This window comes from Helianthus annuus, chromosome 12 (assembly GCF_002127325.2).
Source record: "Helianthus annuus cultivar XRQ/B chromosome 12, HanXRQr2.0-SUNRISE, whole genome shotgun sequence".
Taxonomy (NCBI): Eukaryota; Viridiplantae; Streptophyta; class Magnoliopsida; order Asterales; family Asteraceae; genus Helianthus; species Helianthus annuus.
In genome coordinates this window covers 78,425,273-78,437,105 of record NC_035444.2, presented here as the reverse complement: position 1 = coordinate 78,437,105, position 11,833 = coordinate 78,425,273, and the positions used below count along the sequence as shown (strand labels likewise).

Sequence of the window (11,833 nt, the reverse complement as noted above, 5' to 3'; positions counted from 1 at the left end):
CGCTAAGTTGTCAGCATCCGAAGTCTCCGCCACATCTGGTAAGACTTCGTTCACCTAATTAACAGAAAACGTTCTGCAACGCACCAATCACTAAGTCTATCGCAAGGAGGCGGACGTTATTATTCTTAACAACAGTTAAGACAACACTAGTAATTACCCTCACCAAGATCGGAATGATTGGTATCCCAGCTAACCTTTGGCGCGTTACAACATACGGGAAACAGCTACGTACCCTCGCGCATAGCCACCATGGCATGCAGTCAGCCAACTTCAAAAGTTAAGTTCTTTTATACCTTGTGCCGAACAACCTTGCTACTTCTCAAATAACAAAAGCGCGCACTTCATTTTATAGTCCAGTGCTCCACCTACTTGCCATTGGCGCATAAGAGTAACACTGGACTGGGAGGACTTGAAAGGGGTATGGTCCCAAAAACCTTGCGCAAGCGCATAGGGCCATACCATAACTTCATTCCAAAAACATCTTGAATAAGACCCTGCGCGGCCGCGTAGCGGTTCTAAACAAGATTTGGGAAAGAACAGTCTTCGATGACCATGCGCCAAAGAAAAGAAAGACATATATTCAGCTAACAACCTTGCGCGGGCTCGCACAAGGGTACAGTTAGGTTTGAAGATAAAGTCCTAAACATTTCTGCGCGCATGAAATCAGGACTTGAACAAAGGGAATCTTTTTTGTTATAACAGAATGGACACGTGGCAAAGGGACAATGGTTTACAGCTGTATATCTTCTAGAAGGCCTTAAATGCTCATCGTGCATGGCTTCATTCGGTTACAACCGAATGTGACGTGGCACAATCCTAGACACTCATCTAAATCACGATGATGGCACTAACTTGAAGAAAGATCTACACAAAGCCACTTTCCACGTGGCATCTCCCCAGCCGTCGATCAGATCCATGATCCGTGTGCATGAATGTGGAGTTAACTAATTGACGGAAAGAAAGATAACTGTCGACGGAAAAGTATTCCCCGTTATTATCTCCGTTACATATTTTGGCGCCAAATTCCGGTTATAAATAGGATACTACAGGTATGATCTCACAAGCTACTTACACATACTTTCACTCTTACTACTTCATCTTTTTCCTTTGAGATCACTGTACTTATTCTCACGCCGGAGGGTGGTCACGGAGAGAACCCCCATTCTCCCCGTGGCGAGTCTAACGACTTTCTGTTTTGCAATGTTCTCCGGTGAAGTAGTCCTCAAACCAGTGAATCATCGAGAAGATTAACCTTTTTATGTAGGAACAAAACCCCAGATCTGATTGATTCCGGTCAATTTAGATCCCTGTTTCTTCAGAGGGTGTTTGCACTTCTAAACTCATGACAATCCACAAAACACAAGCTCCTTAGTCATAGGCTTGACTAGAAGCAAGATAGGTGTAAGATTGTATAGGTTTAAACAAGTTTATAAAGATTTAAGTAAAAGTTCTTTCAAACCAAAAAGTTTGGACCTCAAAATGGTGATGTCCCACCTTAGTTTACCATGGTAAACTTGTGGAAACACTCCTAGAGGTATTCTAAGCTTTCAAGAAGAAGAAGAAGTGAAAGAAAGTTGAAGAAAAGTGAGATGAGAGCTCACTTTTGAGCTTAATAGAATTCTGGTCAAACGTGCTATTCCAATTGATTGAGAGTGCCTTAACAGTGTTTAGAGAGTTGGAAAAGTGCAAATGAGGTGATGGAGGCTTGGCTTTTTGATGGTGAAGTAGGGTTTGTGTTTTAATGGAGTTATAAAGTGATTGGGGAAGAAGAAAAGTGAAAAAAGGTGACCAACCCGAGTTCATCAAACAACTTGCTGCGGAATAAGAGGCTTGGCGTCACGCGAAGGTGATAAGGGAGAGGCTTCGTGTGACGCGGCGCCTTGTTTAACCAAATCAGTTTTGTTTTATTGTAATTTAGCCCCTGAACTTTGGTTTGTTTATCATTTTATGCTATAACTTCACAATTCAACATGTTTTCGAGTATGGAACGCGTAAGTATGCATAAGTTGCATATCATGAATGTGTGGATGACATTTTGAATGTATAACAAATATCAGTTTGCAAGTAAACACTTAATTAACCATTGATTGCATGTATAACGTGTATGTATAAAGTATCAAATTTTATTATGATCAAAGTCTCGGATTACAAGGTTGGGAATGGATACGAATACAAGTTTCCAAAAATAGAAATATGATTACATCTATCTAAATAAGAAAAGTACACAAAAGCAGAGCATTACACTCGATATAGCTTATGATAACAAAAAATACTTTATTGCGAATATAACTTTGCTTTCAATGAATTTTATACCGCCACGTCTAGAAAACTATAAAAACGAATATGGTACCGTTACCAATGTTGTTTGGTCGGTATATGTTCGATTTGTGATGATAAAAAAATCAACTATATATGGTCTGTTCGAATATAACTTTTACTGAATCGTACATAATAATAATCACATGATGACGCTAACAATAAAAAAAAACTATACTGATGTTATATGGTACAGTATTAATGTTGTTCAGACAGTATCACTAATATCAAAAACAAACTATAAATTAGTATTAAAGAAATATATTTAAGCTTAAAAACAAATATAATAGTAATCTACTATAATATTGAAATGATAAAAGTATGAAAAAATCTATTATAATATTATTAATAATCTATTATAGTTATAATTGTAATATAATAATATTGAAAATAATTATATATTATTTTAAAAACAAAACTACTATTTATACTTATATATATATACATACATATAGAAACGGGATCAGGAGAAAGCGCTCAAAAGTGTGAGAACGGTGGGAACGCATCCTGACCCAACACGTGTCACGCGGCATAGAGAAGGGCGGAGGGGCTTTTTTGTCCTTTTATCTTCTGCTTTTTCAGTTCCGCTTTTCACAATATTGTTTTATTTTTGGGATTTAAGATTTTTGGCATTAACCAAATTCAATAATTAATGGCGTTTAATGGTTTCATTGTATTAACATTTTGGCGTTTATCGCGTTTTTCAAATCGTATGCCATTGGAACCCAGGGGGTCAAGAAATTTATCTGAATGACGTTTTTTCAAAGTGTTTTAGACAAGATGGCCCATTGTTCTATTATTTTTTATATACATTTTGGCGTTTGTGGTATCTTGGCGTTTTACAATTGTAAAATTATATTACAACTACAGGGAAAAAAATAGAAGCGAAAAAAATAAATTAAAAATCCTAATTGGATCTCTCTTCACAATCTTCACTGTCATCAGTCTCTGTCTTCTTTAGTACTACAAGAACTGTTACCAAATATATAGCGTTTTATGTAAAACTTAACAAACCCATCGGTTTGATTTTTTTGCCTGCTCGTCTGTTGAATTGGCTTTTTGTGGATGTTTGGGGACATAGATGTATGACGTGTGGGTGGGTTTTTTTGCCTTGTTCTTCAACTTGATCTTCATCTTTATAATCATCTGACTCTTCAGTGTCATCGATCTCTTTTCCTCATCCAAGCCTTCTTCAAGAACAAAGAACACAACATGACATATGATTGTCATCAGTATCTTTTTCTTGAATATTTGTCCATCTCATGCAGCAAAATCTTACTGAGTTACTCCCCTCAGCTAACAATCCATTCAGTGAAACTTCACGAAAAACAATACTGAATATCCAAGAAAGCATATTAGCCATCTTTGATTTTTTTTAATATTTTGGCGTTTTACAGTGAGTGGTATTTAGTAGTATTGGCGTTTGTTTTTTTGGTTTGATCAAATGGAAGTTGCTGAGACGTATCATTTTATAAGTATATCTTTTTGGCGCGTAGGTTTAGGCGGTGCATTATTATAATAAAGTATTCGTTGTTTCAGTTGCTGTTTTGTAATTATTGTTTTTGATAAGCTTTTTATCTCTGGAGTCTGTAACACGTCCCATCTTTCAAGTTAGGCGTTTTAGATTCTAATATAATAAATTTTCCGTCTCTTCAGTTTTACTGTTTTGTAGTTACTGTTTCTAGTTATATTTTCAAGTTTGGTTTTTATTTTTATTATTTTATTTTTGGGTTTTTTATAATACTTGTCCAAAGTAATTTTATTATGGTTTGGTAGTTTTTGGGGCGTTTTATGGCATGTTGGCGTTTTGACAAGCATTTGGCTGTGTGGCGTTTTTAGTACATATGGTGTTGTTATTATATAACAATCAACTGAAAAAGAATATTAATATATATATATATATATATATATATATATATATAAAATTAATCATCCAAATCTTCACTGTCACCAGTCTCTTTTTTCTTTTGAAGCATCTTCACTGGCTGTTTCAACTTTCGTATGATTTTTTTTATTTTTGTTTTTTGAAGTAGTTTTTTTTTTTGTTATCGTGTGGAAGCACGAAGTATGAAATCAGCCTCTTTTTCTTGAATATTTGTCTATCTCATGCAGCAAAATGTTATTGAGTTTTCACCCTTCAGCCAACAATCTTTGAATTTCCAATGAACAATGTTTGATTTATTAACTTTTTGGCGTTTTACCGAGAAAAAGAACGCCACTAAATAAAAGCACCTTAAAAAATCAATAATGTTTTGCTGTATGGTGATGGACAACATTGTTAATCCTCAATTAAGAAAGATGTCTGACAATGTTGTCCATCTCATACAGCTAAACTTTATTGACAACAAACCTCAATAATGTTTTTGTATATTTTGGCATTATAAATTGAATGGAAGTTGAGGATAAAGTCAATAAGATTTTACTCAATGAAATGGACAATATCCTCACTTTAGGATTTTGTCCATTACATTGAGTGAAACTTTACCGACAACCAAACTGAATTTCAAATAAAAGTTTTGGTTTAGATGATATTTGATGTTTGGGTTTTTTGGCGTTTCTAAGACGAATGGTATATATTAAATATGGCGTTTGGGTTTTTGTGTGTTTTAATGGAAGGTCTGAGATGTTGTATATATAGGATGTTTTAGGCGGGATTTTATTATAATTAATTTTGGCGTTTCATATCTAATGGCATTTTTAGATTATGATGGTTTGTGCTATTGTAGGTTAAGGTGGTAATTTAATGGCGTTTCATGCGATGACGTTTTGTGTAGAGAATTCAAAAGACCTTTTTACCCTTAATGAAGCGCGCCACAGCAATAAAAGTTATGTTATTTACGAAAACGCCACCGCACCATCTAGTCCATAGATTGTTTTGATCGGACGATCCATAGGCGTTCTCACTGTTCTCACACTTTTCACCGTTTTCTCTAAATCCTGACCGTCCGATCAAAAACAATCTATGGACTAGACTGGCGCGGTGGCGTTTTCGTAAATAACACGAATTCTATTAAGTGGACGCGCTTCATTAAGGGTAAAAAGGTCTTTACACTTCTATATAAAAAACGCCAACTAATGAATAAAACACCATTACGGACCAAAACACATCCCTATATAAACAAAAACATACCAGACATAAAAACACACCTCCCAGAACCTGAAACGCCATATTTTCTACTATATACCATTCATCTTACAAACGCCAAATCCCCAAAACATCAAACGCACCTACTCAAAAAGGCCATATTTTAATATATAGCAATCATCTTAGAAAACGCCAAAATACTCAAACATCAAAGATTCCCAAAAATCGATGTTTTTTTCAAGTACACTATTTCCTCAGTAAAACGCCAAAAATAGCAAATATCGATTCTTGTATATTCAATATTGTTCAACGCCAAGTTACGGAGAATGCGTTCTTCCCTGAGGTGTTGTGACTCAAATAACATTTTGCTGCATGAGATGGACAAATCTTAAACAAAAAAAATGCTGGGGTCAGACTTATGTCATTTTTTGTGTTTTGTTATTGATGAATATTATAATGGCATGAAAAGACGAATGACATTAATGAGTTGTTTGAAGATACACATTCAAAGAAAAAACTTATGTCATTTTGTCTTTCCAAACGGCCACAAAAACACAAGCATGACAAAGCCAAACCGCCAGTGAATATGTTTCAAAGAAGAAAGAGACTGATGACAATGAAGATTTGGAAGATGATTTGTTTCTACTTTTTTTTTGCTTTTTTCTGTTGTTTGTTATGTACTTTTCAACTTAGAATAAAAAAATACATTATATTAATAAAACGCCAAACAATCATAATGCATGTGAAACGCCATAAAATGCAGTAAAACGCCAAAATCCCCAAACTATAATAAAAGTAATTTGCAGAAGTATTAATAAAAGCTAAAAATGAAAAAAAAACGCCAAAAATTACTTAAAGCAATTAAAAAACGCCAAACTTGGGAGATGGAAAGTCTATGACCCTAAAAACTCATAAAAAGCTGAACAAAAACAGTAAAAATACACAATAACTGAAAAGACGACTAATTTATTAATATCATTTATTATAAAATAAAATCCCGCCTAAACTACACGCCAAAAACATCCTATAAGAGAGACGTCTCTGCATAATCAACTGATCACAACCCAAAAACAACGTCATATTTCCTAGAAATCATTCACTTTAAAAACGCTAAAAAAATGATAGTTAAAAAAGCCACAAATGCGGAACCTCGTTTCTTCCATAAAGAGTATTGTTCTGAATGAAGTTTCACTGAATGGATTCTTCTCTAACTTGGGTATCTCTATAATCTTTTGCTGAATGAGATGGACAAATATTCAAGAAAAAGAGACTGATGACACTGATATGTCATCATGTCACTTTGTTCTTGATGGATGTATTGATGGCATGAAGGGATCAATACATTAGAGCAGGCGTTGGTCTTCAACATGTCATCAAACAAGTACATATCAACCCACAATAAAGGATGCCACAAAAAATAAGCATCTTCTAAAGACGGGCGTTATGTAGGAAAATAAGGATCTACATAAGGTATTCAAAAACAGGTTCAAAACGCTAAAAAGGTTAAAGTAGAAGAGTCTGATGACAATGAAGATTTGGATGAGAAAGTAGATTATAATTTTTTATTTTTTTTTCATTTTCTATTGTTTGTTATCTAATTCTCTCTTGTTTATTATCTAATTCTCTACTAATAAAAAATTGAGTATAAAACGCCAAAAACTACAAACTCCAAAACGCCTGATAATGTGAAAACTGTGAGAACGGATGCTAGCAAAGCACGATGTTGCTATATTAAACGTCAAAAAATGCCAAACAAAGTATTACTAGAAAAACAACACTAATTGACAGATGAAATTGAACGAAACAGTAATTGCTAAACAGTAAAATGAAGAGACGGTAACATTATTGCCAAACATTTATTTATCTTTTCAAAATGGCATAATTGCATGTCATATTATAGACTTGAATCCTACTTGATATAATAAACATAAAGAAAATTATTGATGTTTTTTACATTATAGGCCTGCATCCTGATCTAAAAACAATAAAAACGCCAAAACATACTTAAAACGCCAAAAAGTTTACTATAATCCTGATCTTAAAACAATAAAAACGCCGCGTATTTATTAAACGCCAAAAAATGGAAAGGTGATGTGACACGCGTTTAAAAAAAGAAATATGAAAGGACAAAAAAGCCCCTCCACCCTTCTGTATGTCGCGTGACACGTGTTGGGCCAGGATGCGTTCTCACCGTTCTCACACTTTTGAGCATTTTCTCCTTATCCCGTTTATATATATATATATGGTTTGTAGGCAGGGGCGCAACATAGTGGGGGCGAGAGGGCGCGACTGACCCCCTCAAACTTTTCGCTCAGTAGTAGAGAGTATGTAGTTTCCGTATAGAATTTTTGGGTATATACGTTTTCGACCTCGGGTCGGAAATATCAAGCTTCGCCACTGTTTGTAGGTACGCGAAGCTTTAAAGATGTGTTTCGTAGGGGCGTGAATTTTCGACACGACACGAAAACCCGACACGAACCTAACACGACTTTTTTGGGTTTGGGTTTACCCTAAACGGGTTCGGGTCAGTTTCAGGTCGAACCCGCAAACCCGTTTAGCTAAATAGGTCAGGTTCGGGTCAAACCCGTCGGGTTTTCGGGTTAACCCATTTATTATATATATATATATATAAGTGTAGGGTTGGTTCTGCCAATATAAATAGTTGAGGGTTTGCTTTTAATTAAAAATTTATTGTAAACATAAGATCGCATATATTGATTGGTCATTGGCGACCGTAGATTTGCTTCATTCCAAGATCGTAGATTTGCTTAACTGTACCAGATTTGCTCGTTCCAAGATCGAAGATGAAACGATCCGTCATTGAGGCGCCAACCTCTGTTCTTAAATCGTCTAAACCCTTCACCAGAAGTCCAATATATACTACTGTTTCTGTAATTCTGGCACTTCGCGAATACAGAGTTATAATCGTTGAGGATTTGCTTCCCAGTCCTAGTCCTGGTTATAATCTTATAAACCCTATCTTTTCCAATCAATCGGAGTTCTAAACTTTATCTATTCCAATCAAGTTCTCTCAGGTTGATATATGCACAGTTATAATCAACATATCCAATCGAGTTCTCTCAGTTATTTCTTTAAACCCTATCAACATATATAATCAACAAGTTAACAATTCCTTTGAAAAGCACAGTTATTTCACCGCACTTACAGTCAATTTAAACCCTATCTGTTTATGGCAGAGTTCTCTCAGGTCTGATATATGCTTATTTTTTTGCTGCAGCCTGCAGGTTATAATCTTCGACAATGAAGAAAAACTTAAAAAAGCAAGGTATCTTTAAACATTTGTTTAGTTTCAGTTGTAATGTTGCTTATTTTTAGTTCAAGATATTAGATATGTGATATAATTATATTAATATGGTTTGTTTCGAATACACTTTTTGTAGATTCCGTGATTGATAATCGTAACAATGAACCGGTTATTATCAACGATGATGATGATGAAGATACTGAATCTTTGAATTCTAATGTTGCATCCAAAGTTAGGGGGAAAAAGAGAAAGTTGATTTCAATGGTATGGAACTATTTTGAAATGTTAGATACAAAACCGGGAGAGGAGTTAATGTGTAAATGCAAAAAGTGTGGAAACAAGTATAGTGCTGATAGCAAGAATGGCACGGGCAATCTAAATCGGCACATACAAAGCTGTGTGAAAATTACAACTAAAGACATTGGCCAGTTTCTTCTATCCTCTAATCAAGGTCCGCTTCTTTCTAGAAATCCTCAATTTAGTCAAGAAAATTTAGAGAGTTGCTAGTTCAGGCTCTTATTAGACATGATTTACCGTTTAGTTTTGTGGAATACGAAGGAATTAGAGATCTGTTAAAGTATTTGGAACCGAAGGTTAGTTTTTTTAGTAGGCACACTGCTAGAACAGATGCAAAGAAAATGCATGCTTCATTAGTTAGTAAGGTTCGAAACGAATTAAGTGTATGTCCTGGTCAAATCTGTGTGACGTCCGAATGTTGGAGTTCTATAGTTACTGATGGTTATATAAGTTTGACAGCACATTTCATTGATAGTGAGTGGGTTTTGCATAAAAAAATTCTTAACTTTTCATATATGCCTCCACCTCACAATGGAGTCTCTTTAGCTGAAAAAATCCATACTTTGGTTGCTTATTGGGGTATCGATAAGAAATTGTTATCTCTCACACTAGACAATGCATCTGCGAATGATATCTGTGTTAATATTCTTCGCTCTCAGTTAAAGTTGAAAGATGCGTTAGTGTATGATGGTGCTTTGTTTCACATAAGGTGTTGTGCACATATATTGAATCTAATTGTGCAAGAGGGTTTAAAAAAGATTGATGTATCAGTGGACAAAGTAAGAGAGTGTGTCAAATATATAAAGGGTTCACATATAAGAAAAAATAGTTTTAGAAAATGTATTTCTCTTGATGATAAAAAAGGTTTACTTCAAGATGTTCCTACAAGATGGAATTCAACGTATAAAATGCTTTCAAGTGCTTTGTACTATCAACTTTCTTTCTATCAACTGGAACTAAGTGATTCAAACTTCAAATGTTGTCCATCTTTAGAGGAGTGGAAGAGAATCGAAACTATATGTTGCTTTCTTGAAATCTTCGACAATGCAACTAAAGCCTTTTCAGGATCATATTATACTACATCCACTCTGTATTTTCCTCATGTGTTTCGCATTCAGCTAAAGTTGGTTGAAGCCTGTAAAAGTTCGGATACTTTTATGAAACAAATAGCTGAATAAATGTTTGCTAAATTTAACAAATATTGGGCTGAATTTAATCTTGTATTAGCTGTGGCTGTGATATTTGATCCTCGATATAAATTGCATATGTTAGAGTTAACATATAATAGACTGTATGGTGAAGAATCCGTTGAGTTCAAAAAGGTAAAAAGCACACTTTTTGGCATTTATGATGAGTATTTAGAAAAAGAACATGGGTCAGCAGCTACTGTTGCTTCTGATGTGGATAAGTCTAAGAATGCAACAAGAGTCAACCAACAATCAATGGATGTTTGGAAGGTACACACCATTTCTTTGTTTTGCTTATGTCTAACTTTCCCTGCATAGTGCTTGATTGTTATTTATAATTTTGTAGGAGTTTGAAACATTTGACACTATTAATACAACTTTGAAAAAGAGTGAACTTGAGATGTATTTAGATGAACAAAGAATTGATTTATCTCAAAATGTCCAAGTTCTTGATTTTTTGAAAGCACATGCATATCGTTATCCAAATTTGTGTAGAATGGCAAGAGATGTTTTATCTATTCCAGTATCAACTGTTGCTTCTGAAGCTTCTTTTAGTATTGGTGGAAGAATTCTAGATCAATATCGTAGCACATTAACCCCACAAATTGTTGAGTCACTGATATGTAGTCGGGATTGGCTTTTTAGAGATTCAGGTAATGTTGTATTTCTTTTTTTATCTCGTTGTACTATGTTGTTCAATGTTGAATATTAGTGCATTTATTTTTTTGTCATAGGTTTGCAAACAAAAGAAAAGGAAGCAATGGATGCTATTATTGAAGATGTTATTTCTCAACACAATGATGGTGAAGATGCAATGGATGGTGAAGATTGAAAACCAGCACATGTTATATTTTGTTGAAGCAACTTTATTTGTTTTTTAAATTTTATCATCTTTTGGTACTTTTAAGTATTTTGGAGAATGTATTTTGTGGTAATTTATAACTTTTGACATCCTATTATTTGTTGGTTCAAAAGAACTTATTGAAGGATGTATTTTGTGGTAAGTATTAATTTATGATGTTGGATTTTGTTTTAACTATGGTTATCAAATTTTAGAGCAAAAAAATAAATTTTCGGGTCAAGTGGGTCGTGCTCGGGTTAACCCGTGAAAAATCGAGTCGTATTCGGGTTCGTATGTCTAGCGGATTTTTCGGGTTCGGGTAGTGTTCGGGTTCATGTATTTTTTCGGGTTCGGGTCGGGTTAAACCACCAACCTGTAAACCCAATCTGTTAAGCACCCCTAGTGTTTCGGGAGTTATACAAGATTTACAACATATGTGGAATGATAGAAGAATGAAAAGATCTGAACGGGGATGTAAATTACATCTTAATTAGTTAGGTATTATTATTAGGATTTATTATTCAGTATAATAATCTACAAATTTACTGATTTAGAATCTTGCAAACTTAATTTCATTTTTTTGCAACTCGTGGATTTGTACATTAATTCACATGTTTTTCTTGTTTTGTTTTATTAGGTGTTGGGGTGTTAGTGAGTTGCTTGGATTTGACGATTACTATAATTTCTTATTTTTAGGTTGACCAGGTCAAATGGTAATTCTGAAAACTTTCGAGCTTATTAGAAACCTTCATGTAACCAATGTTTTAAAAATCGGTTTTTTATTTATACCGGGTTAGACTTTTAAATGGTTTAACCGGTTGAATCGGTTGGTTCAACCAGCT

At 34.4% G+C, this 11,833-nt stretch overlaps 1 protein-coding gene across 4 annotated transcripts; it reads left to right on the top strand.

Moving 5' to 3' along the window:
- Positions 1-8,110: 8,110 nt before the first annotated feature.
- Positions 8,111-11,186, top strand: LOC110889105 (zinc finger BED domain-containing protein RICESLEEPER 2-like). 4 transcript variants are annotated; one of them, XM_035980685.1, is made up of 6 exons: positions 8,111-8,359; positions 8,640-8,687; positions 8,803-9,117; positions 10,326-10,420; positions 10,497-10,803; positions 10,885-11,186. In XM_035980685.1, the coding sequence occupies exons 2-6, from the start codon at positions 8,663-8,665 to the stop codon at positions 10,980-10,982; spliced, it is 840 nt and encodes a 279-aa protein (XP_035836578.1). In that variant the 5' UTR covers positions 8,111-8,359; positions 8,640-8,662; the 3' UTR covers positions 10,983-11,186. The 4 variants fall into 4 exon arrangements, with proteins under 4 accessions (XP_035836578.1, XP_035836579.1, XP_035836580.1 ...); XM_035980686.1 differs by having other exon boundaries at positions 8,125-8,436; positions 10,885-11,170; XM_035980687.1 differs by having other exon boundaries at positions 8,125-8,484; positions 10,885-11,170.
- Positions 11,187-11,833: the final 647 nt, after the last annotated feature.